General features: G+C 41.1%; 3 protein-coding genes across 4 annotated transcripts in view; 1 reads left to right on the forward strand and 2 right to left on the reverse strand.

The window, feature by feature from the left end:
• LOC146511717 (uncharacterized) overlaps positions 1–27,849 on the reverse strand; it is a 237,844-nt gene that overhangs the window by 47,408 nt on the left and 162,587 nt on the right. The gene's annotated exons all lie outside the window — the stretch shown is intronic.
• Positions 3,230–14,500, forward strand: LOC146511721 (tumor necrosis factor ligand superfamily member 10-like). The gene is made up of 6 exons (XM_085173161.1): positions 3,230–3,439; positions 4,408–4,533; positions 8,507–8,564; positions 8,678–8,773; positions 9,250–9,491; positions 11,953–14,500. The coding sequence occupies exons 1-6, from the start codon at positions 3,332–3,334 to the stop codon at positions 12,160–12,162; spliced, it is 840 nt and encodes a 279-aa protein (XP_085029287.1). The 5' UTR covers positions 3,230–3,331; the 3' UTR covers positions 12,163–14,500.
• On the reverse strand, positions 20,026–26,938 carry msl2b (MSL complex subunit 2b). The gene is made up of 3 exons (XM_085173294.1): positions 25,619–26,938; positions 21,939–23,302; positions 20,026–21,096 (listed from the first exon to the last, which is right to left on the reverse strand). Exons 1-3 carry the CDS (start codon positions 25,758–25,760, stop codon positions 20,797–20,799), a joined length of 1,806 nt encoding a protein of 601 aa, XP_085029420.1. The 5' UTR covers positions 25,761–26,938; the 3' UTR covers positions 20,026–20,796.

The raw sequence follows: 27,849 nt of genomic DNA on the forward strand, positions 1-27,849 counted from the left end.
CTCTTCTTCTTCTTTCACATTGGCTCTGGTTTCAGTCTTACATTACTGGCAGTACACAATATGTCACCTAAAAATGCTTATGTTCCTCTGTTTCAGTCAACCAAGGAGTTCTTCAAGGATCTATTAGGATCTCTTCCTTTCATCACTTTCAGTTTCCACTGCTATGCTGATGACATACAGTTGCCAGTACTCCCATTTGTTCCTTACCAGCTGCTTGGGAGAAACCAAAAACAGGATCTCAAACAGTTTTCTAAAACTGATCAACAATAAAACTGAACTCCTGGTTTATGGCTTTCAAATCTCTGCTTCAAAAAGCTGCCCATCTGTACTTTAACATTGATGGATGATATATTTCACCATCTCCAGAGGTCCGCAACATGGGTGTCATATCCTGGAGTCCACCCAATTATTCTCATCCCATATTAAATCCATCTGTAACTCTGCCTTCTACCAACTAAAGAACATCTCCAGACTCCAGCCTCAGGCTCTGCAGCTGAAACCTTTGTTCCTGCTTGTTTGGCCTCCCTATCAAACCCTGCATATAAAACATGTTTCTCATATAAAATCATTCTCCTCACCTATAAATCCTTACATGCATGTGCTCCACAGTATTTATCTGACCTTCTCCTCCCTTACTCCCCATTTTAAATTCTGTATTTCACAGATAACGGCTTACTGTCCATCTCTCACACCAGACTGCAGTCCTTTGGGGACAGAGCCTTTACTGCTGCTGCTTCCATTCTCTGAACACAGCCTAGTCTGTGAGATCTGCATTGTGGATCTTGGAGACTAGGCTGTGTTCAGAGTGTGGACATTTTTCTGGACATTTTTAAAAACAATTAAAATGCCACCTATTTACTGAGGCCTTTGAGTATGCGCTATGTACATATGAGTTATTAAGCTTTTAGGGTGGTTGATGTTTCATGGTAGAAACATATAAAATCACAAATTACATGCCCGTCAATAAAAACTCAAAGGTTTGAAACAAAAGCGTCACAAACATCCTATAAGAATAAACTGACCAAATATGGTAATGTGATAAATTTTCTGTGAGGAGCCTGAAAATAGTAAAAATGGCACCATAATCACACAGTAAATTTAGGTTTATGTTGTGGTCCCTTAACCTCCTTGGCTTCTGCTCCAGCTTCTATCTACGTGTGTTTTTGCTCTGCTCCTGGCTCTGTGGATTTTGACCCTCTGTTCCCTGTGCACAGGTTCCTGGATTTCCTCCACCATTGTGGTGGGTGTGACCTTGAGCGTGAGAGTGAGAAAACTGCACATAGTGGATATTTGGACCCCTTTCCATTGGACCCCCCTCCCTGGAGCACCATTCCCTGTTTGCACATTTGCAACAGCTTCTTCACTGTAAATAAATGCACTGAACTGAGCTCTCCCGAGTGTGCACCTGACTCTACCAGTCCATTAGTCTTGACAGTTCAAGGTGATGATACAAGAGTTTTTCATATGTGTGGCTACAGAATTTCATACATGAAACTTATCAGAAATAATAAATACAGGGTAGAATGGACAGTGCCGGCATTAAAACCTGCACCACGGAGCCTTTGGTCAATAAAAAGTCAAAAGCTTCCCAACCTGCTTTAAACTTTTCCTACATGATGACCTGATCAACCTTCTGCACCGGGTTTTTCTTTGTTTGTTTTTACGTATAAGGCCTGTAAATGTCAGCAATTACACAGTAAATTCAGTTTTCTGTTGGATTTTGGGTATGTCTGCAAGAAGTTGTTTTATTCATCTTGGGATATTATATGCAGCCAAAGAATTTCATGCATGCTGATCCCTTCAGATGAAACTCCTAAGCATGCGCTTTGAAGTTAAAACTTCGGCATTGTTTTCATGAAACTCTTTTAAATTTGCTACAGCACCCTGGATCCTGTAGCAAAAGTTTAAACTTTTAGAATATTAAAGATAAGAATGACAAAATATTATCTAAATCTGACCATTTTCCAAGAAGGAGTTCATTGAAGGACGAAGCTTAAAGTGCCAAAAAGGATGCAAAAATGTGACACTTGGATCAGGTATCGATCCAAAACTCAAAGACCTGAATCTCAAAAAAATCTCAAAATGTCTTAAAATCTTAACAAATGACAAAATGACAAATGGACAATTTATTAATTTTACTCCGGTGTTGTTCGATGTTGACAGCATTAACATAGCACGGAGGAAGCTAACTACAAAGGACCAGCAGTTTGGAGGCTGTAAAGAGTTTTGACCTCAACACAAACTGTGGTCAAACACACTGAAATGACTGAAAACCTCCTACAATTTTCCCCCTGTTGGCTTCTTTGTCTCTCTTGCTCTCACTCGTTCAGTGTAATTCTTGTTGGAAGAGATATTACATTACATTGTTGTTGTCAACTCAATTAATATGATTTCACCGCACCTCTTGCCAAGTGTGATGCTTGTGCGTGTCTGAGCAGTAAAAGGAGGTGCTACAGAGAAACCAGTTCAAGTGTAAAATGACAGCAGCAAGTAGTAAAGACTCACAATGAGTTGAAATGACACAACAGGCGAATATCAAATATGTTTATTTTAGTTTCTATTTGTTATTGTACTAATTAATACACTTTATTCATTCATACACTTAGATACCATTTGTTATGTAAGGCATGCCTGCTGAATTAATGCTCTTCCTCTTCCTTATGGAAAGGAACACAGCTTATTAACAGTTTATTAACTTGACACCAGGCAGCAGGAAAAACTTGAAACTAGAAAAAGTTAATCCCCAAATCAAAATAGTTAAGTGGGCGATACACACATATGACCCCTTACATCTGAACTTCTGCTCTTTAAAAAAAAAGATACAATTCATTTAGGATACTAATGATAAACACAGCTGTTCCATTGTTGCCCTGGACGACAAATTCATAAAGATTTAATAAAAGTGGTGAAATCATTCGTTTAGATTAGCCTCCACAAACTCTCTACGCAAGTCCTGTGCATTCCAAAATCCAACTGCTGAGCTATTCTGAGCATGTTTCAGAACATGATCTCCGGTCATGTCAAAGGCATTTTTCTCACAGTAAAACTCGGAGCAGAGATCTATACCAACGATATGAGACTTCATAATAAACTAGAAGGCTATCTGTGTTTTTTCAGCGCAGAAATGAAACAATAATCCCTGCAGCACAAATCTCAAAGAGGGAAAAGCTCTTGTTCTTCAGGCCCGGCCCCGCCTCCTCCTCCTCCCCCTGCTTGCAGGGGACAGAGAGGGTAGAAGTTAAGCAGTCAGCTCTCTGCCATTGTTCTTGTTCTGGACGTCTGCGAACGGGACGGGTGGCGCTGGTCGGGTACCGGACGGCAGTCTGTCGTTATGACGGGCTCCGGTCCGAAGCTCGGGGTCCTGCTGCTGGTGGCGGTTCTGCTGCAGACTGTGGTCGTCACCATCACCGTGCTGCACTTCACAACGGCTCTCAACTCGGTAAGGAAGAATTTAAAGTTCGGACAGAGGAGTCAGGGACGCGCGGAGGCTTTTACGCATGGCCGTGCTTTGCGCACAGCGAGACGGGGGCAAAGTTGATGCAGCCGCGTTTTACTTCATTTTGCTGATGACTTAATTAGAGTTTTAATGCGCAGTTGAGCGGTGACAAGTTCTGGAGCAAACCACTTTAACTAGTTTTGCGCTCTGGTGTTGCTGCTGCGCTCCAAAGAGCATATAGCCCACTTTTCATTTATTTTTCTTTTTTTCTTTTCTTTTACACATTGTAACGCAGGTCACTTATGCTGCTCTGGAGGTTTGCACAATGTAATGTCACGCAAACATACACACCTTGTTTTTCTCTGCAGCTGCAAACGTAGAACTGAGAACAAGGAAGTTAAAAAGAAAAGCAGCAGGAGAGGTGGCCTGCAGATAATTTTACGATCATCTGTGACTGTCAGGAAGAGTTTGTACAGACCAATGCGCCTGAATTTTTGTGAGTGTGATTGTGCTGCCCTGACTGTGCTTTTGGTGAAGTACATCTGAGAGTCCTCTGCTCAGATGGATTCAGTCCAGTACAACTCTCAACCTTTGTTTACAGTAATCAATCATTAACCCAGAGATGAGATGCAGCAGCGATATGTGGAAAATGAAACTTAAACACATGACAAGGAAGGAAAGGGATGCATGCCAGGAAATTATGATGACTCAGGTTCTAAAGCCAACTCTTTAGACAGTAATTGTTTGAGTGTGGACAATAGGCATTTTTCTACAAAAAAAGAGCAAGAAAAATTGGTGCAATAAAGTTAACATCAGCATGTAAAATTATGTTTTTAAAGCGAACAGACCTTGAAAACAACTTTTGGTTTTGCAAAAAAGACCATCAGGTGTGTCAGGAATGTTTGATGGGAAAATAAAGAGACATTGCTCCACTTGTTCCATGCTATTCTTCATACCTTCACTATTTGCAGATAAAGGAGACTTTTGCCAGGAGCAGTGTCTCCTGTCTGACGGGCACTGACCTGCAGAGCATCACGGATGTGCGAGGGGATCTATGCTGGCAGGTCACTCAGCAGGTTCACCTCCTCATCGAGAAGGTACAGTATCACGAGGAATTATTGCTTACTTTTACCCCCCAGAACTTAACTGACCTATAAAATCCACAAACTGTATGTAAACAATGAATGCAGCCACCGTGGCATTACTGTGAAATTAAATTAAAACTGTGAAAGAAATCAGGGTGCTTACTTTAAAGCTACAGTATAAGTTAATAGGGAGAAAGCGTCTTAACTTTAAGCTGTCAGTGGGATGTAAAAACATGTAGAGAATAAGCAGCAAATCGGATAAAACCCTCTTATAATGTTTGGCTACTTTGCCCCGAAATGAGGTTTAACACTAAAACCTCTTAGGGGATCATTTTGACCTCATCCTGCAGGAATACCAGTGATGGCAAATTTTGTTACAGATTTGACAAAACAGTAATTAAGATGAAGTATTGAGGGTTTTGCTTGTTATGCAAATAACTAACTTCACTAATAAACAAGCAACACAACAGCTAACACATCTAAATCATTTCATTATTGTAGAAGAAGAACGTCACTGAAACGTCTAAGAGAAATGCTGTTAGTTATGCTAAAATAAACAGGGTATAAACACAGTGTGCTCATTGTAAAAACATTTTAAATCTAAACCTCAAAGTGGGTTTCAAAGTAATATAAACATTTTAACAGATTCATTAGGGGTGACTGTGGCTCAGGGGGTTGGGAAGCGTATCTGTAACTGGAAGGTTGCCGGTTCGATCCCCGGGCTCTCTGTCCTAAAGTGTCCTTGGGCAAGACACTTTACCCTACCGCCTACTGACGTTGGCCAGAGGGGCCGATGGCGCGATATGGCAGCCTCGCTTCTGCTGTCCCAGGGCAGCTGTGGCTACAACTGTAGCTGTAACTGTAGAATGAATAATGGCATTGTAAAGCGCTTTGGGTGCCTTGAAAAGCGCTATATAAATCCAATCCATTATTATTGTAGACGTTTGACACACACTCCAGAGCCCCACACTGACTAAACCAGTATTAGGAAAAGTCATGAAATGTTATCATTTGTTCATTAGAGTGCCGACACAAACAGCAACTTAACATATGCTGAATACACTATGGATACAGGAAGCCAAGAAAAAGTAAGAAGACACTTAAATACATCTTTATATTTAACCAATAGAGAGCTGTGTCTGCTACCACACAGCAGAAACCGCCTCTCCTATTCACTTGCACAGCAACTTGATTGGCTTTTAACTTGCTGCTCTGAATATAATGCCTCTGACGTCACCTGCTTCTTTCTAAAACCCTCTTCTGAAGCCTCAGTGATAGCATTTTGGCTGACGCCATGCTGTTGTTGTTGTTGCTGCATCCATAGACTGTTTATTGTAACCTACAGACACATATATCAGATAATTAGTACTTAGAAACAGTGATAAAATACCAAAGAAGAGACAAAGACTTCCTGGAAAAGCTGTTGGTATCCAGAATCCACATTTTAGCAGAGAGCTACAGGCTACCTGTCACTCATCAGACGCACACCCCTAAATTTAAGCCTTAATAAACTTCAAATAATTCAGGTCTCATACAGCTACTATGAAGGGTTCAATGAGTCACTAGAATAAAAACAGTTTTCAGTAAACCTGTTTAAATCTGCTGTGAAGTTACTGGGGGGACTGACTCACTTTAGGAGCCTCAAGTGGTCATTAGAGGATCTGCAGCTTCTGGCAGCTCAGAGTTGCTTTCATGTTTCAGCTGCAGAGTTTTTCTGCTTCGTAAAATCTGCAAATGAGCTGTGCATATCGGTTTCAGCCGATCTCTATTAATGACTCGAATGATTTGGCCAGCTGCTGAGATTTCAAAACTTAATTTCTTCTCCTTCACTGCACTGCATCAGAAACTCCCCACCCACAGGGCTTTGGAGACATTGCTAACCTCCTACGCTCCTCCCAGCTGCAAAGTCTGAAAAATGCTTACAAAGCAAATGCTGAAGAAGGTTTATTGTTATTTTTTATTCCGCTGTCCCTTATTTAATTGAACTCTGCACAGCTGGAGTTCAATTAAATTTCAAGCAAAGCAAATTCCAAGTAAAGTTTTACTCTTGGTGATAAACACAAGAGGGGCGCCACGGGAGAGCAAGAGTACGACTAAAAAAACAAGGTTTCTGTTTAACATGTTTAACAGGGCTCCATTGTTATCCTAAAACTATTAATTTATTGTTTTCCATGGGATTCATTGGCAGAAAGAAAAATGTAGAATAAAGGCAGCTTTATCTCTTAAACTCAAGGAGGGGTCATTATTATTATCATTATTAGGGGCTTCCTGTGGATATTCGCTGAAGAAAGAAAAACTGAAATGATCCAAATCGCTGCCTGCGGATGCACAATGAACTCCTTCATAGCTGGAGATGTGATGTGATCCTGTGTGGTTTAATCAGCACAGGAATGCATTCACCTGCCCTGCACTGACACACACACACACACACACACACACACCTACACACACACACACACACACACACACACTCATTTTCTTTTGCTTGCTATTTGTGCACATAGTTTGTTTTCGTTCCCTTCTCTCCTCCTCTGACTTTCCGATTCTGCTGGTTGATTAAATTTAGTTCAGAACATAAACAACACAGAGACGGTCTGATCCAGGACGATGGTTTGTGTTTTTAAACTCGGAAGGTAAACTAAAAACACATTCAACAGGCACGTGAATGGTAGAAACCTAAAAAACACCCAAATGCTGCAGATGTGTAGGTGTAAAGTTTTACAACGTCAATTAAACCTAATTTAATCGTTTTATTGTACTCACTGGCCACTTTGTTAGGTACACCTGTTGAGCTGCTTGTTAACAAAGATATCGAGTCAGCCAATCACATGGCAGCAACTCAGTGCATTTAGACATGCAGACAAAGTTCAACCTCATCATCAGAATGGGGAAAAAAGGTGATTCAAGTGACTTTGAAAGGTTGTTAATGTCAGACAGGCTGATCTGAGTGTCTCAGAAACTGCTGACCTGCTGGGATTTTCCCACACAGTCATCTCTTTGGTTCACAGACACTTGTCTGAAAAAGAGGAAATATCCAGTGACCGTGAGTTCTCTGGATGAAAATGCCTCATTGATGCCAGATTGAGCTGAGCTGACAGGAAGGCGATAGTAACAAACCTCTCGTTACAACCAAGGTATGAAGAAGAGCTTCTCTGAACACGGAACATGTCAAAACTTGAAGCAGATGAGCTACAGCAGCAGACGACTCTCCTGTCCGCCTGGTGTGATGAGTCTTAGTTTCTACAAATGTGCTAGCACCAATATCGGCAGGATTTTTCCACTAAGAAGAATTATTTGCATAAAAAAGACATCTTAAGACAATTGATCCTGTAGGAGAAAATATTTCCGTTTGAACCAAAGCAATGAACCGGCAGTTTGTCAGACTGACAACCTGCTATTAGTATTCCCGTGCTGAAACTATCCAGTGACATCTTGTTTTTAAAGTATGCATGAATCTCTAATCTCCGATGATTAACTCATCTTTTTTGGGAATATTTGAATAAGTTACCTGTTGTTATGTTCTGATCATCTCTTTGACTGCTAAATAATCATTAAATGATATCTTATCTCTTTTCTCAGATTCTTTCAAAAAGCCTCTTCTTTTTTTCTTTTAACACATTTCTGCAGCTGAGCTAAATTGTCCAGAACCATTATTTAGAAAATGGTTTTAGTTGGTTTGGCAGTAGTTTCCAATTAATTTGCAAAAGAAATGAAAAACACGAGGAAATTGGAGACGGGTCGTTTCCAGGAAAGAATCCGTTGTCAACACTAACACGAAGACTTCTATTTTTATTCAAAGGAGCAAGTCTCCTGATCTGATGTCAGCACATTTACAGGGTCAAAGTTAGATAAGACGCTGCTTGGCAGGTCTGCGGTATGAGCTGATGGCCTCGCTCAGCAGATAAAGTGGCGAAAGGTTATTACTATGTTTAATGTTACAGACATATTACTCAAAAATCTTACTTTACCACTGTTTTTCCTACAGTCATTGTCTCAGCAGAGGCAGAGACAGAGGCTGAGGCAGAATTCGTCGGAAGTGAAAGGTGAGAAAGCAAAACTGAAACATGCAAACATCTGACCTATGACCTACTAAATACTGATCTATCCTCTGACCGGACTTTTCTGGGTGTATTTTCCATCCTTTCCTTCACGTTAGATGAAGTCTCCCAGGTGCTGCTCTCTCTCTCTCGCCCCAAAGTTGCCGCTCATGTCACGGGCAGCTTTGTCCCCAAACTGGAGCGAGCAGGAGGAGGTGAGTGCTGCTGAAAGTGGCCGCTAGGCAGATTGCGTTAGAGCAAAATTTAAACAGCATGCACAGAGTGACCTTTCAATTTACTCTACTAGCGTAGCTTTGCATGAGTTACACTTCAAAATAAGCCAGACCCCCTGTCTTAAACAAGCTGTTTGCCCCTTTAAGCCAACTTTCTTCTTTTTGAATGCCCCTCATTAACAAAATTTGGACAGCAGTTGGGTGCGGCTTCTGGGCCTAAGACGACCGCATTAGAGATATCCCGTCTCACTGACGTCATAGAGATTTATGAGTAGAACAATCTCCCAAAACTGAGAGTTTTTGGCTCAGAATGATTACTTTCACATATCCTGACCTCATTATTAGGAGTCTTTAAAACAAACTCTTGAACTCCACCACCCTTAAAATGAAGTTTTAGCTGTCACCACATGTGATTGCATAACAGAACCTGATGTTGTCCACTTGCTTTACTTCCTCAGCTCCAGTCTTTGCTGGGCGGCGCGTTTATGGCCAGAAGATCTCATGGTGGGAGGGCCGTAAGGGGCTGGCCTTCCTCCAGGACGTCCAGCTGGTGGATGGGGAGCTGGTGGTGTCGCAGCCGGGCCTCTACTACGTCTACGCCCAGACTTACTTCAGACACAGCCACCTGGGGGAGGATGGAGAGGACAGCGAGGAGGTGGAGGATAGGGGGAAACCTCTGCTGCAGTACATCTATAAGAAGGTGAGAGACACATTCATAAACTAACTTATCACTTTTTGTTCTTTCACTCGTCTAGTGTTGTAAATATTTGGTTTGACCTGTACTCATGCATCGGTCTAATTATTCATTTTAGCGATAAAACAAAACTCCTTCTGCATGAATTAAATCCAGCTTGTCTTGACCTATCTGCACATTTATTTGTAATCTTTTAGTGTTTGTTGCACAGAACATCGCAGACTGTTGAGTCACTTGGGTGGGGGTGTGTTAGGATGGTGTCTGACTAGTAAAATATGATGACTAATAAGCATTCAGACAGAATTGCTGTAAATATTGAGTAACCTTTGGCTTCTGCTTTGTCAGCTAAAACTTCAATTAAAGGGGACATATTTTACCCATAAAAATGAAAAAGAGCCATTTTCTAGCATTATGCTTGTGTATTAATGGGCATTCAAATCCATTGTGCTTTTTATTTTTGGATCAAAAATGAATTAAAATAAAAATGTTGAAAATGGAGCCCACTGGGGCATCCAGTCTGGTGGAGGAGGATGTAATAGTTGGGATTGTGTCGCAAGTTTTAAAGCTGATGAGTTCATGAGAGTGTTTGTTCAAACTGTTAATTTCTGCCAATTCAGACGCCTGAATCATTGTTCGGAGTCTTTAGAGTCCTTCTGAAGAAGACATTACAGATGGCCTAGGGCTGTGCGATATGACCAAAATCTCATATCCCGATATAAGAATTCTATCGTCCGATAATGATATAAATCACAAAAATGTAACATTTTCTGTAAATTATGTGAATCTCGGGCAGCTCGACTTGTGGGAAGTGTTTCCAGCTGCGCGTCATGTAGCTGGAGTCGAGTGTTTTAACTGATGTATGAAACTATACATTTTTAGACATAAGTTGTAACGGCCGCCGTTTTCTTTGTGAGTATTTATTACACGGCGTGCTGCAGGGAAAAGCCTGTTCTAACGTTTGAGTCTAAGGTTTATTTTTTAGCACCTGACGGCTCTTTTTTAATTCTCATCCGTAAATAATCTGCTCTTTCACGTGATTCAGTTTATTTTGAAAAGTCTCAACAGGGTCTTGAGCTTTATTGTGAAAGGTTTATGTGGAACATAAACAAACGGACACGTGATGGTTTCACCGTTGTTGCCCATATGGAAAAGATATATATAAATCTTATAAAGTTTGTATCTGTCTTGTGTGAAACTTGTATGAAAAGCATACAAGAGTAAAAACAGATATAAGATCCCTTGAGAAATTATATAATGAAACTTGTATGTTTTGGATAATTACTAAAACAATATATGAAAGTAATGAGAAAGTGGCCACTTTCATGAGTAAATCATATAAGTTTTTACTATTTCTTTTCCATATGGGTGTTGCTAACGACAACGCATAAAAACAGGCCCTTGTCCGTCCGTAGTCTTGTTATATTAAATATAAGAGAAAGAGAGAACCTTAATAAATTAATATAGCCACTACAGTGACCATCAAAACGATGAAACAATATTGCCGTAAAGAGTTTATTTTTGCGACACCACGAAACAAACGATAGCGTAAAATGAAACGATAGATGTTTTTATATCGTCATCCGATATATATTGTTATATCGAACAGCCCTAAGATGGCCTGTCATAACAAACCAAATTAAGGAGGTTAAGCTGAGGATGCTTCTCCGTTATTTATGACAACAGTCTTTCTTGTAGTGACTGTGGAGACTGTGCAAGTGGAAAAACATGCTGAACTTATTGTCACAATTTTTTAAGGCATCCGGGCCGTGTGCCATCTGTTTGTAAATGGATGTTTTATTAAATGTGAGTGTTGGACTTCACTAGTTTAACAGTGGTCATGCTTGATGTTTGCAGGTATGTGACAGTAACCAGTCACTCACCAGGCAAGCTGCAGCTGATTAGCATTAGCCAAATTAGCTGCCTCAACTATCACCTGACCAACTTCCACTTGATTTTTTTGCTGAACGACCAAGTGAAAACCTCTGGTGCTGAAATGATACTGTCTGGTACAGGACATCAAAGAAGTCTGTGTTAAAGTTTTTCTGAGTAATAGTCTTGTTTTTTATTAGTGAGCATTTAGAAACCAGCCACCGCAAGGCCATATGCCAGTGTACTCATGGAGCACATGGATTGAGTTCTTCTTTGTCTTTTGCTTTGTTTTTCTGAGCCGAGATTATAATTTAAATTAATTTGTTTTGTCCTGCAAAAGACAGATTCTTGGACCAGAGTATGATTGGGAAACTTGTAAACATCTCCCAAGAAGGCTTTTGTTTAAGACAAAATCTAGGAGCAGGATCATAAGCAGTGACAGCTTGCTGACAGCTGATCGGTTGCTTCTCTTCTCTGTGGTTGAGACTCAAACATGAAATCAAAATTTGTAATTCCTGCCTTTACGCCACCTTTGAAGCACTCATTCTTTAGCACTTCTAACATATCGCATTTCTCTCACCTGCTCTTCTCCCAACAGATGAGCTCATACCCGGCTCCCATCCTGCTGATGAAAACAAGCCGCACTTCCTGCTGGTCCCGAGGTTCCCAGTACTCTCTTCACTCCGCCCACCAGGGGGGGCTGTTCCCGCTCACTACCGGCGACCGCCTGTTCGTCACGGTGACAAATGCATCTGCTGTGGACATGGACGAAGAGACCAGCTTCTTCGGTGCATTTCTGATCAGCTAGAGTAGCAGGTCCTGGACTCGGCATCTCGGGTTTTACCTGATGAAATAGCTTAATGATGCTACGGTGCTGTAATGATGAGCGTGGTAGCATCTAGACTTCTCCTAGAGTTTAAAACTATAAAAGTCAAGGAGAAGTCAAACAACTTTTACGACACTGGTTCTCTGGGGGGAGAAGACACTGATGTGGCTGTGCATGAGTGCTTATCAAACCAAACAGACTTTTGTATTCGAGTGTCTTAAAGTAAGTGTGGACTGGACTTTCCAGGGGTGTAGTTTTTTTTTTTACAAACATCTCTTTAAGGCGGAAGTACAGTTTTTAAGGATATGTAGGCCCAAAAGCAATTTTAATATCCAACTAGGCATCGAATGCCTAATTCATAGCTCTGGGTCCAATATCCAACCTAGATCTTCAGCAAAATATAGACTACTTGTTGCACAAACTGTTTAATTTCTTGTTGTGTCATCTACAATCTGTGTGGAGAGAAAAGGAGGATTCAATTTGCTAAAATGCAATCTAGAAAGGAGTTCCTAAACTAATCCACGGGCTACACCGGAATACCCCCCAAATCACGCGTCTCCAGAGGCTTAAACAACAGACTAGTTGAAATCTTGGATAGGTAGGTCTCAATGTCACACTGAGATGCAAACCTGCAGATCAACTCTTACAGCCTACTACTCACCCTGAGGCAAATGTAATGTAGGACATGCATTTTAAACTGCTTCAGCCTAGCTACAGTTGCTCCACACCTGCAAGCCACTTTGTAGCCCACCTTCCCCTACTGCCTCTTTTTCTTTTCTTCTCTGCAGGGTCTTGCTGCTGCTGCAGATGTCCCAGAGCAGAGTCATGTAGCCAAAAGTAAATTAGTGCAGATGGAAGTAATGTTTTGCCATAGTGGCCTTGCCTGGGTTAGATTTAACTGATAGGCAATTTGGCTGTGAAGTGGCTGTGCAACACAAATATCCACAGGAAGGTTTGCCAAAAACCGAGAGTTTGTCAAACTTTTATTCTTTGTTCTTATTCTTGTTTAACCCCTGAAGCAGTCGTGCCTAAAACCACCAAAAGTTGGAACCACTGAAACTGCCTGTGTTGCCTGAACAGACTTCCAGTCCATCAGGGGGCTAGCACAAAGAATCAGAGCTTTAACGCTTATATCCAAGCCTATGACTAACTTAGAAACACTAAGAAACTTGTACGTCTTTGGACTGAGGGAGCAAACTGGACCACCTGGAGAAAAGCCCATGGAGGCACAGGAAGAACACAAAAGCTCCACATAAAAGGCCCACCAGGCCACAAAGTTTAAACCAAAGAACCATCTTGCTTTGAGGGGACAGTGCTCCCCACCAGGCCTGGATACACCAATCACAAATAAACAAAAGCAATACCAGCTGCAGTTGTTTTCAGTTCTGCCATTAAGAAATGTTTGTATAAAAGTCATTTGAGTCCACACAGAAATTTTAGGTGTATTCCTGTTTAGAGATGTAAATGCTGTGCTCTATTTTTTTATTTTTATAATAATCATTTAAGTATTGAGTTCGTGAACTCGTTGTTCTTGATATTCCCCCAGTCAGAGTACAAACATGTGGGTAAAAGTATAAACCTTAGAGACAATTTACTGCCTTTCAGATATACTTAATATACTGACCCATCATGTTGACAACCATATTGGGACTATGAAATAGGGCTGCTTACAGACTGCTTACAGTCTCGCTTTTTTCTGTCAGACTTCAGCATTTTGGCTCGTCCACTCAAACCTTTCTCCAAGAGGTGCATTAAATGCTCCCTTGCAGTTGGTATTCATGCTATGTTGGATTAACTGCAGATGTGACTTTTAGACTCGGGAAAATGGTCTGCATCTAAACAGCAGAAATATGTTGTTTTCATGTCTGTGTAGCTCTGCTGCTTTCCACATTGTTGTAGTGAACAACACAGCAGATGCCTTCCAAGGTAATTCAAATTAAAAAGCTGTTTTCACACATGCTCTGCAGCCTCGAACCTTAGTAGACATGACCAGACAGAGGTGCATGATGGAAACAAATGTTTGAGGCAATCAAATAGGACCGTAGCCTGATTTAAACTCCCAGATCTCTCGTATTAGGTCCCAGTGATTTGTGAGAGCAGAGCAGCTATTGTTTGGTACAGCATTAATGATTGGGCGTCAGAAAAGAAGAAATTCAACTGTTGAAAATAATAAAGCGTGAGAACAGAATATATAACAAATAAGGTGACCAGGTTTTTCCTGTCTGCTAGCTGTCAGTAAAAACTGGCGGCCAAGTGATTTCAAAATTTATTTTTGATTTTTAATCAAACCAGTGCACTCCCCAACAAGGTCCAGGTCACGTCTACTGTCCTGCCAAGGAAATGTTTGTTTTCATGTGCAACTAGAGCATCAAACAAACCACACAAACAGCTTTTTTCCTCCAGTTTTTGCTTGTTTAAAGCAGCTGGCCTCAAATTTCATTCTGAGTGGAATAAAATATAAAATCTTAATTCTAACTTAAGGTGCAGAAAACCTGGAAAAGTTGCTATAATTAACATCATCATCATCTGCTAATGGCGTGAATGTAAACCCCCTCCAAATACTTACCATTACCACAAAAATGATCAGCTCGATGCTGCTGAACACGAGACGACACCTGGTAATGTAACTTTAAGCAACGAATACTTTTAATCTGGTTATGAATTCAATCTCAAGTATCCCCATTAAAGGTATTTTGTTGTTTTCACTGATGGATGCAGCGAGATTTAGTTGAGTTTAACGTGACATAAAAAGACATGAATGCAACATTCACTGTATTACTTATGTAAATAAATACAAAGCACAATCATTTCTCGTACGTTGTGTTTAAGAACGCGTGTTTGAACTTTTGTAAAGGTGGCTGTTTAAGTTTTGTTAAGTCATGTTACGCTCTGGACCAGCTTTGGTGTAAAAATGTGGTTTCACATTTGTGTTTTGGGGTTAATTATTTATGAAGTGGATCTACTACAAAACAGTCCATGTTATTTTTCCCTTTCACTCCCGATCAGACTGGGAAGTTGATGTGAATTTAGCCAGTACCTTAAATTCAGCCCTCTTTGTCCACTTCAGTTTATTTGCCGGACATCAAAAACGGACACTCATCAGTTTATTAAGAATTAAATTCTTTGCCAGACAATTAAATGTGAATGTAAATAAACCAATTTTTGTGGGTGTAAATATGTGAAATAAAGATTCAATAAAAAAGCTCTTTGGATTTTTGACCATTGTCTTAGATAAGATAAGATAAGATAACTCTTTATTGTCATTGCACAGTCATACATAGTACAGTAGTACAATGAAATTGGAAAACTGTCCTACGTCGGCGCTACATATAACACAACACGACACGATATCACACATCACAACGCAACACAAACAACACAACACAGTATAATAACTTAGTAATAAAAAAGAAGAATAAGTGTATTTGTATTGCACAGTGTTATTATTGCACATTAATTATTATTGCACCTTGTTATAAATATAAATATCATTATTGTTATTGTTTTAAACATTGTTATCTCCCCCCTAAAAAAGTCCAGGGAGGTAGCCAATCAGGTCAGCTATTTGCATTGATCAGGGCTGTTGCCCTGTTGTAAAAGCTGTCCTTGAGTCTATTTGTTCGGGACCTCAGCAGCCTGAACCTCCTGCCGGACGGCAGCAGCTTAAACACCCGGTGTCCTGGGTGTGTACCGTCCCGTAGGATGCTGCGTGCCCTCTTGAGACAGCCTTATGTGAGAGACAGTTGCACTGGAGACGAGGGTGAAGTCCAAGCTCTAATCAAAAGCTGAGGTTGGCAAACTCTGTGAGTCCAGAAAGTCAGCTCTTAAGGATATAATAAGACATTCTAGGAAACATCTGCTGAATGGACCAGTGTTTATATTGTGCCTTTCTTCTCTGAGCAGTCAAAGTGTAAATCATAAATTAATACCACCACGTTTTTGGAAAACCACAAAAGCATACTCAGTAAAGTGATGTCAGGCTGCACAGCATGTTCTCTGGTAGCACGAGCAAGCAAGCGGGTCGCAGAAGTCATGGTGGAAGAAGCCTGGGATTAGGAGATTTTTCTTTCTCTAAAGGTCTGAAAACCAAATAAGCAGAGTCACTTTAATCCTCCTCAAAGTTTGAAGGGTTGCTGTTTGTTTGTGGTTATAAATTAGGGGCATTAAATGCTGAAGAGAACAGAAAATTATGCAGTTTAACAAAGAAATGTGAATGCATTAAAGCAGACATCGTGAAAAGAAAAAGAAAAATAAGACAAAAAAAAAAGAAAATACCGTTAGCATTTAACAATTATACAAAAAAAGAAAAATATATGTAATAATACACTATGTGTAATTAAGGAATTAATTTTTAGGGGGAAAAAACAAATAAGCAGCTGAATAAATAAGAAAAAGGTGTGAACGTGTGTTATTTGTGATCTACGGGGGTTAAAATCCTTAAAATCACAGATCTATGTGATTTATATGATTTATATTTGCGAAACTTTTTTAAACGTGGGCACAAATTGTACCTCATGTGAAATACCTGGGGTTATAAATACATTTTAAATTTAAATAGATGACAAGTGCCAGGTTTTTTCTTCAAATAAGAAACACGAAAAGCAACATCAAAGAGCCCGATATCAGACACAGTCATCAAATCATGCCTCGGGTGTAAAAGCAGGCAAACATAAGAGAATAGAACAATGAATCAGGGTTTCTGAATAGAATAGAATAGAATAGAATAGAATAGAATAGCCCTTTATTGTGATTGTACATGTACAACAAAATTATGGGTGCTTAACACCAACTGTGCAGGAGTAAATTATCAATAGTAAGATAGCAGGAATAAATATCAAACAGAAGAAATATATACAAAACAAGAGAAGGGTGGGGGGTCAGACTGATGGTGGAGTTTGATGGTGAGGATGTCTGCAATAGTGGTGTTGAACATTAAGCCGTAGTCCACGAAGACCATCCTCACGTAGCTCTTTCTGTTCTCCAGATGGATCTGCAGGGCGATGTGATGACATCATCTGGTGGGGGTCGAGGGAGGCGGTAGACAGGCTCTGATGCCATCAGAGCTGGCTCGTGGGGTTTACCGTTCTCAGTCTGCTCCTGACCTCATCGGGTGTGCTGGGTAAGGGGGGGGGGGGGGGGCTTAAACTGAGCAAAGGCGGTGTTGAGCTCTACTTCGAGTTTGAGGCTGCTGTCTGGGGTTGGGGGGTTTGGTGAGAGCTTGGATGCAGCTTGGATGTAAAGCACTTCATCTATATTCAGCTGTTCAATATCAATAAATGAATAGAGACCAAATCATTAAAGAATCTCAGAATTAAAGGAACATTTGCATCTTTTAAAATACATTCATTTAATATGAAAATATAAGATTTTGATGTTTGTCAGTAGTTTCACCAATTACATTATTAATACAGATTTTAATTTGAAATTGATGTAATTTTGCTTTTCGATTGCTGTGATGACGTCCGTGTCTGTTTTGTCTTATTTTTGTAAATGTTTTATTATTAGAAAGAAAGAAATTGTTACTGATTATCATTATTATAATTTTTCTTTTTTACAAGACATATTATTCAGAAGAAGCATGGCACAAAAACGTCTGAAAAATAATTAAATAAAGGTATGATAAATAACTATTCTGTTACAAATAGAATTAAAAACATGGAGACAGATTTTTTAAGTAATGCAGAAGAAGATGAAACAAACCAAGTATATCAGACATCATGTTTAATAATTAAGCTAAAAAATGCTTGGTAAGATTTTAGCAAATGAGATGGATTCTTCAGACAATATTTATAACTATTTTAAGATGTTAACTTATTTGCCTTAGAAAATAAATAATTAGAAATTAACCCAGAAATTACTTATAATTGTAATAATATAGAAGGAACTGGGACAAAATCTATTGATTACCTATATTTTTATTCATGTCAATGAAAAGTTTCCATTTTGTAGAGTTTTTAGGTTTGTAATAGATGTATTTAAAAAGCTTTGGTAAATAGCAGAACATATTATATTGGGGACTTGTTCTCACTCGACTGACTGTAATCTATACAGTTGTAAACATGATCCACAAAAATGTGAATATTGAGATATGAAAGATTACTGAGAAAGGATGTAAACATCTGGATAAAGAACAGAAATTGCAATTAATATTTTCTAGACACACACATATGTAGTGTCTGATCTGTGTGATTGTTTAACTTCCAGGCAATAAAGGTTCTTTAAAATCACATTTTGGGGATATGTTGACAACCTTTTTAAATTCTCTTTTAAATTATATTTACTCGTGATTCTATAAAGGCATTTGTTTAGTAAATTTGAGGAATGATAATACGGTTCATTTTGAAAATGCTTTAAACTCATGCAATAAGAAGAACAACACTTGCTTCTAAACTAGACTTTGTGGATGGCAGTTAAATTGTTTTTAATTTTTTAATTACATTAAAGTTTTCCATTTAAGATTTCCTGATATCCAGTCAATTCTTTATGAGATGTGTAGAATTGTAGAAGAACCTTGACATCAATAAAATCTGTGATTTTATTTTTCACGACATTTTTATCAGGACGTTTTACAAGAAAATTTATAAGGTTGTTTATTTAACAGTTTATTTTAACCCTGTAATGTGACAACACAAAGTCACTTTATTGCACTATTTGTTATTTATGTTTAACGTTAAGATATTTACATTGATTTCAGATTTGTTTTGACAATATTAGACAAAATAAACGTAGTTGTTCTCTCATATTCTTTTAGGTACATAGCATTCTACTCATTAAGCTATTTGTTATACATTTGTTGTGTTCAAGCTGATTTTTGACTGTTGTAACAAAAGAATATCCAAACCTTTGGACAAGTTGATCTTATCTTACTTAGAATTGATACTTCTCTACAAATCACGTAGCAGAATAAACCACTGGTAACCTAAACATTACTGATATAAAATTACAAAAGTGAAGTCACGTTTTAGAGAACTGGATTGTTCCCACAGTCACAATTAAAGCCAAGTTTCATTGAATCAAAATCATTCCTGTGGGTCTAAATTTATAAAATGTGTTTGCTGTTTTAACCTTTACATCATAAATGTTTATTACTACAAAGGCATTTACAGTTACATCTGTAGTCCAGTCAAAGTGGCTCAAAACTGCTATATAGCCAAGGCATGTTGCTGGTGCCAAATAATTACTGCGGCATTAGGTCCAACACTGCCCTCTACTGCCTAACTTTAGCAGTGCCGACAGATCAATAAATACTTTCAACATGCTTAATCTCAGTGATAAAGGGTAGAAACAAATAACCACACAACACTTTGTAAGTTTCTGATTTTCTTTCTTTTTTGTGGAAATATGTTACAGTTATATTACAGGTATTTAAATGCCCAGAGGGAGAACAAAAACCTTTTTGGAGACACCAGAAACTAACGCTAAGAAGACGACGACAGGAACTTAACCGGAAACAAACTGGTGCCCAACACGTAACCTCTACGTTAGGAGACGTCCAATAAATACTGCAAATGTTGTTAACGCATTTTTATTTAAAAGAAAACAAAACAAGACAAGGAAAACAGGTGTGCTCTCCTCCTTTTGAGTCCTTTGTAGTATTTAGCAGCAAGTGTGTAGCTTCCAGAAACCAAAAAAAAACTTGTGGAAAAGCAGTGCACAGGGCCTGCAATCAACCAGAGTTTTTATACACAAGTAAGAACAACAACAACAACAAAACATAAAAAAAAAGTGGGATAAGTGCTGAAGTTTTACCATCTTCCTGCCTCAAAACTCACCAAATCATCCAACCTTCCCCAAGCTTCAGGATCTTTAAACATTCAAAAGACGTAATCAAAACTCGGCTGGTGGTTTTAATCATTTTTATTCCTTACGTATAAGAGCTTTTATTTCTGGTGGTTTACAAAATCTACTTTTACCAGTGCGAAAACATTCTGGTTGAATGCAGACATCTCCCCGCTTTGCATCGGCTTCCATTGGTTTTAAAGTAACTTATAAAATATATCATAAAACGTCTTCTTAAATGGAAACCGATAAGTCCATGTACAAAAGGTTCTCTCTTATATATAAATTACACCAGTCTCTGATGAAGGTGGCGGTGACGATGTCTCCATTCCTGCTAGTAAGGTTCATCTTCAAATAAAACCCTCCCATACACACTCACATGCTCAACGCACACACACAGACATGGACACACAGACACATACACACACGCTGAGAGCCGTGTGACCGTGGTCAGCACGCCCGACTTAGCTACACAACATGCTCTACATATTACCCATAGTAGAGAAGAAAACAACAACAAAATAAACCCCTCTATACCCACTGAAATTAAATCTCTGCACATACAGTAACGCTACATCTCCTCTTTCTTCTTCTCTTCTCTGTATGCAAGACCACAAGCATGGTGCAGTTTCGGGCGTTTGGATGGAGGGCGCCTCCTCAGCTTCAGCTGGTGACCCTCGCTGCCGCCTGTCACTGTAGCTGCCTTTGTTCTGGCTCCGCCGCTGTACGAATCATGGGTGACGCCACCCAGCAGGGTGAGGGAGGGGCGGCGGTGGTGGTAGGGGTGGGGGAATGTGTGTGACTACTGACCGCGGAAGGGGAGGGGGGGGCCGGACCTCAACAGTCAAACCGCATCTCCAGCGAATCGTCATAGCCCCGGTTGTCGTGCCCTGCCCCAGATAGGAAGGCGGCCGTGACAGGCGCCCCCGTGGCTGTGGTGACGTTGAGGAGGGTGTTGCCCGGGGAGCTGGTGGCCGGGCTGCGCAGGGCCGCTGCGGCGATACTGGTGAGGTTGATGCCCAGCGTGAGCCGGGTCTGCTCCAGAGCTTTCTCTGGCACGGCGAAGGCCTCCAGCTTCTTCTCGCCATTGGCCATGTACGAGTTCTGGCAGCCGCGGCAGATGCAGTCCAGGCAAGCCTGAGAACACCGAATGGGATCAATAACATTTAACAAAGAACAACAACATAATAGATGATGTTTGGGTTACAGCTGCGCGTTTTATTAGTCTTCTGGTTCACTTCGACATTATGTTTTTGTTTCTTAACGAACTTTGGAAACCACCTTTAAAGGTTTCAAATATAAATAAAGGTATTATTAAAAAGTAAATATTAAGTTTAATTTGCCTTCTAACAGTTTTCAAGACATCTCATCACTTCTACACACTTCAAAATGATTGCCTGTTGTGTAATCTGTATATAAAAGATGGATGTAGCCACTGTGATGTCATCCATGGATGGGTGAAGTCCAGTAATGAAGCCTCAAGTTAAGCATTTATGGCACAATGATCAGCTGGTGACATTCGAGTACATGCCTATTGACCGACAGCATACCTGAGATAAGCCTACTTTCTGATTGTAACAATGATCAGAATTTACAATACGGACTTAATGTTTTATTCAATATGACCATAAACTAGTGACCGAGCCCATAAAGTCATCAAGAAAGTGTTTACTGAAGTCACAGAAAAGGGGAACTGAGGGCTGGAGTCACTCCCTCTTGTCCATTAAGAAACAAAGTGCATTTTCAGTGGCTATGTCCACCTTTTATACAGTTGAGAGCAGCTATTACCACTCAACACACAACTTACAGAAAACCAAAAGCCGTCCATTGCTTTGATTTGAATTTACAATTTAATACGATTATTTTCATACAGAGATGCCAGTTTCTTACTTCAATACAATGCAATTAGTTTCAATTTGATGTGATAACAAACAGAAGAGATTTTACTAGCGTATGGATGGTGTGTGGCACAGTCTCACCTTGCGGTTTGAGTAACAGGGGCAGCGTTGCCCCCTACAGGTCAACACTGAGGGGTTCTGGGTAGCCCGGCCGCACTTGCAGCCCTTCTTCTCCACAGGCTTCTTGTACAGTGGCTTCGAGGGGCTGGGTGGATGTGTGAGGGGGTGAGCGTGAGGGTGAGGGGGTACTCTGTCACGGGGCTGCGTGCGGGGTTTGGGGGCCCCTTGCCTGGCCTTGGTGTACGACTTCTTGGCAGCACCGTGGTGCTCCACAGTCTTTTTCAGAGCCTTGTTGGGGACAAGTACAGTCTTACCCACCTTTGGGGTGCTGCCATTAGGTACCGGGGCTAGGTGGGGGTGAGGCGTTGCTGCAGGGAACTTAGGTTCCTGTTTGGTGGTGGCACCAGGGTTGGGGTGGTGGGGGGAACTGTTGGCACCAATGGGGGGCCCTCGTAGGAGGCTGGAAATAGGGAGGGGCTGCACCTTCTCGCTGTCGCTTTCTGAGCGGGAGCGTTTGCGGTGGCAGCGAAGCGGTATACGGGGGGTGACTGCAGAGGGCTGAGGAGGGGGCTGCAGTGAGGGCTGCGGGTGTGGTTGGAGGCGACGGGAGCTGTTCTCTGAAGGGAGGGAGGCGATGAGGCGGGAGTCTTGGCCTGATGGGCAGTGAGGCCCGTTTCGGCTAGACTGAGGTACAGAGGGGTGGCAGCCTGGCTGAGAGTTGGGCTCAGGTGAAGGGTCAGGGTCAGACTCCGTCTCTAAAGTTCTGAGCACCTCCTCTACACTCAACAGTAGTGGCCCCCCGCCGTGTTTCAGGTCGTCCCCGAAAGCGCCGATGTCACAAAGTCCCGTCTCTGAAGTGCCTGTAACACTCATGCACACTGGGATCTCCTCTGAGAAGCTCTCCTGCTTCGTGGTGATGGGGTGCAGTCTGTCTGAGCTGACCAGGCCGTTACAGTCATGCAGTCCGTTAAAGCCCACGGGGCTCGGTTCTTCCACCTTGAGCTCCTTTGTTGCTGGACCGCCATCGGGCTGACCCACCTCAGAGGTCGACACCGTCTGTGACAAACGAACAGAGTCTGAGACATCCTCGGCTTCTGGCTCACTCTCCGCCAATGTCAGGCCCTCATTGAGGATAGCCTGCAGGTCAGGTGAGTCACTGGCAGCGCTGGCTATGTGTGGTGCAAGTGGCGACTGTGTGATGTAGAGACAGAGCTTCCTGTAACAGTGGACGAGCAAAGAGAGCTGCCGGTTTTCCTCGAAGCGGGAATAGTCCTTGCACCAGCTGCAGGACGGCTTCAGCTGCATTCTCTGACCCTTACAGCCTCGACAGACGTAATGCTGACATGACGAGTTGGTGGGAGCGATGGGGTCCTGCAGCAGGTTGCCTGAGCATGAGAGGACAGGGAGAAAAGGTAAAAACATGAATGAAATTGCAGATATCACAGGAACAGGCAGAACAGCCCACATAGACGATTGAGTGGCCATTGCAGGATCCAGAAAAGACAGCATGAATTTTTATTTCTGGTGTAAAATAGGCCTTTGGGGTGTGAATGGGCGAGTAATGATGTCCATTGGGGGGTGGGGTCACTCCACCTCTCAGCTTTGGACACTGGTGGGGCACTAGAAGAAGATGACTGATGGGTTCTCTTCCTTTTATACCGCTGTGCAAACACTAAAAAAATGAATACACTAAATTTGCTAATAGAATTCAAGCAAATTTATGCCTATTTGCACACTTCTGCAAATAACAATAAATACAATAATCAGTATTTATCATAACAAGTTCAAAGTGAGGTTGCAGTTTTTTTGTGTGTGTTTTTTAAATAAATGACACAGCATGTGGTCTGCATATATTTAAGGTAATGAGTCTGCATTACCCTAGTTAATGTTTACGGTCCTTTGATAAAGGTTAAAAGTGTATATTTTCCTTTGGGGATAGCAAAAATGTTTTATATGCATGTAAAATCATGAACATAGCAACACGCCTGGCAATAAAAATCTTAACAAGCCAGCAATCATCATTAACATGAGATAAATTATGGCTTTATTTACAGACGATTGGTTCCTTTTTGCCACAGCTTCCTAAACTGACATGTATTTGTAAACCTGAGCTGTGCTTGGAGGTTTTCCAGAGTGAAAGACAGCCTCTCTTTCAGGGGAGCTTCCTGCTAGAGAGTGCAGCTGCAAAAAGAGGGGGAAGGGATGAAGTTCCATTCACAAGAAACAAGCAGGCCTACACAGACGGCTCTGCCTGTTTGACAAATCAAGCATAACTCTATATTTAAATGTCATAAAGACTATTATAGCCATCCATCACAGAGGACATGGAGGTTTGTCAGTCTTCTTGCAATCACAGCACCATAAATATCACCTTTACGTAAATAAACGCATAAATAATTCATCAAACCATCCATTTACTGAGAACCTGCAAAAACAGCAGCCACAGCTTCCTCTCTATATTGGAAATGGTATATACACTCACACTGGCCGAAGAGAAATGCAATGCATATTGTATGGGCGGTGAAAACCCTGTATTAAATATACATTAAAAGGTTGGCTTTAATATCCAGCTGAAGAAATGCTCCCTATACTTTTATTAAAGTTCGTTTTAGTTCAGTGAAGTAAACACTGTAAGCGAGCCGTCTCCTTAAACGACTCCCTTTGCTTTCCTTTCCTAGATAGAGTTGAACATTTCTGTATCTGAGGAGGAGGAGGGTGAGAAAGCAGATTAGGTGCTCAGCATCCAGCATGTGAAGGGGCTGTTATTCAACAGGATGAACCAGAGAAACGCCCAGATGCTGCCAAACAGCACGCAGAAGGGGGTGTGTCAGGATGGGTGTAGCTGTGACTTAAGATGCGTTCATGACACCTCGGAATTTACCATATAAACAACCTTTTGGAGAATACGGCAGTTTAACAATGCATCTTGATTTTTAAAAAAATTACAAATTTAAAATAGAACCTGTTAGTTATAACAATAACTAAATGCATAAACAAAAACAAATTATTTAGTCAATATTGAGGTCACACTCATTTAAAGTTAAAAAGAAAAAGGGGGGGGAGGTGTCTTTAATTCAAAGGATTTCCTTTAAATGTAAGCAACAGCAAATAAATAGCTAAATGTGAACTAAAATATATCTATAAATGTTCTTACTGTGTTCATATGGAAAGAAGCATTTAATTTTAACATAATTTTTTAAGCACTCACTCTGGGGAGGGGGATACTGGATTTACTAAACTTACTTAGAAATAAAAACATGTTTGTCTTTTAAGTTAAGCAGATTTCCTAAAACTACGACCCAGCAAAAAAAAATCCAAACAGTAGCTGCCAAATACGTCAGACATAATACTGACTATAGGTTGATTACCTGGTTTTCATGATCCACAGGAGCCAAAATCGTAAATGCAATTAAATGTGGTTCATTGCCCAGCTCTAAATTTAAATAAAGTACAAGCACTTCAAGACATATTCAAGTACAACACTTCATATGCGCGAGAGCTCAGTTTCCACCATGCTGCTGACTTCTTTTGTAATGTACTCAGACATTTCCGTCAGTGCTTGAACGCAGCACCATTTAAAGGCTCAATCCCACTTTTAAGACAGCTGACAACGTTACCTATAAAACATTCTCTCAGTAATAAACACACACATATACACTGGCTTGCTGTTAAATTAAACTATAATATAACCTCACACTTACCGCAGACCAAGCAGGAGAGGGACTGGCGGAAAAACGGCAGGAGCTTGCAGAGCTCCGCAAGAGCCCGGGGGTCTCGGGGGTCGCACTGCAGCACCGACCGGCTCGCAGACACGAAGAGAGAGGTCGCATTCACCGGGTTCATCTCAGCTGTCTGGGCCCGGCGCTCCAGATGTATTAATACGTTAATAAAAACACACCAAAGTCACACAAGAGCACAAACAAACTACCCGCAGCTCCCGCTTCCCGTGAGATAAAATTACTGTTTTTATCAAGGGAGTCCGGTGGGGGCTTTGAAGGGGGCATATAGGTGGATGTCACGGCTTCAGTTCCCGGTTGCTAGATAAATCCCACATGAAGAGTGAAGATCCAGGTTTAGTCATCCCCCGGGCACATCCAATCCATCTTCAATGCGCTGTCTTAGCTTTGAAATCACCGCAGCCTCCGATCGGAGATTTGTTTGCATTAAAATGCAGCTTCATGCGCACCGTTTCGGTTCGTTTCCTTCCCATGCGTAATTTAAATTAAGACAAAGCATCGTGAGGCACTCCTTCCGTCGCCAGTGGCCTTTTTAACGCTTCTCACAGACACAGCTGGCTAGCTAACTAGCTAGCAGCTCCGAGATTCAAGCAGGCTACTCTGTGACAAAGTGGCCCGGTTTGCAATCGTACTCCCATGATATCCCCATAGTCCACATGCATGCATGTCCCGAGTTGAGCTGGTGTCACACAGAGCATCAATTACCCCACACCGGGGCGTCAGCGGCTCCTATTTCCCCACTCGGTGCAGCCCCAGCAGGCTCGTTATGGTTGTGTTATTGTTCGCAGAGATTCACGGCGGCTCGAAAACAAAACAGGCCGCCTCGGCTTCAAAAGCTCCTCCTCGGAGAGAAACGCCAACAGCCGCGCCTCGACAGGGGGGCTAGCGTGCGGACGAGCAGATGGTGGCGTCCGAAACAAAAATAATATCGAAGCCGCCGCGGTTCTATCCGTGTGGAGCCGAACAAGCCAGCGGAAGCACCGGGCTCTGGTGACAGTGCTAGCCGTCAGAGCTGCGCCGGGAAGCCGGCTAAAAAAGCAAGGCCGCTCCCCTCTTCGCGGGATTAGCGGGAGTCTTTCGTTCTCGTTTTCCTCCTTGGTGGGAATGTGGTGGGAAAAGGGGAGTTTATCAATCCTTTTGGAGCTTTCTTTAGACCTCCCGAATATCAAAGGAGAGAAAAATGATTAATTTCCCTGTTTGTGTACCTTGCTATCGTTAGCCACTGAGTAGTCCTCACACATCCCATCGCGTTTCCTACACATAAACAAGGGGGCGCTGTTTCTCACATCTCGCGAGAACTCGGATAAGGCGGTTCAATTAAAAAAAGGAAGAGCGGTAGATCTAACATAATGAGATGATTTATTTCACTTTTTAAACATAATAAACGAAAATTAACCTTCTAGATAAATAGATATTTTATTTTTTAAAGACCATGTTGTTGAAAAAAGCATAACCTATTCTTGGTTTTGAGTTAGGAATAGTGACTGATACTTCTGATATTCACATGACGTTTTCATTTCTTCTTTATATCTAAGAAGGCAGTAAGAAAGTTATTAGATTACATTCATTTTTTCTAAACATGACGATGGCAGTGAAAGTGCCCACTTTAAGACTTCACAACTAGACTTAAAATCCAGTGGGCTACTTTCATCTCCTGTACTCTCTTTGGTACAGTTGGTACGCTGGTATAATGTATGTCACATGTGGCAAAAATGTGCCATTAAAAGACAAAAATCTGAAAAACAATCCTTCCATTGTAAGTGTAAGGCACAGTTTCACTACCGCTCTTAGTGCAGTGACTTCCTATTGAGAAATACTATTACACTTAGTTACATTCAACTGATGACTTCTTCAGTTTTACACTGGGGTCAAACTCTAAATGGACTGGTGACCTGTCCAATGTCTATGCCCTATTATAACTGGGTAGGCTAGTTTAAAAGATGAATAGATTATATTTTTCTACACACACACACAAAAGGAATTTAGCCTAAAGTGACTATTTCTATATTATTTTTTAAAATGACATGCTATGCTCACCAGAACCAGAAGGTTGACCAAAGACGGGGGAACACGGAAAGAGAGGATATAAATACATACTCACGGAAAAGTCAAACTAGTCTTTAAAAAATGTCAGCCTGTCTGATTGAAACAAGCTGATATCTATCAATGAACTATCCCAGAAATTACCTTCTGTT

Source organism: Neolamprologus multifasciatus, chromosome 9, assembly GCF_963576455.1.
Source record: "Neolamprologus multifasciatus chromosome 9, fNeoMul1.2, whole genome shotgun sequence".
Taxonomy (NCBI): Eukaryota; Metazoa; Chordata; class Actinopteri; order Cichliformes; family Cichlidae; genus Neolamprologus; species Neolamprologus multifasciatus.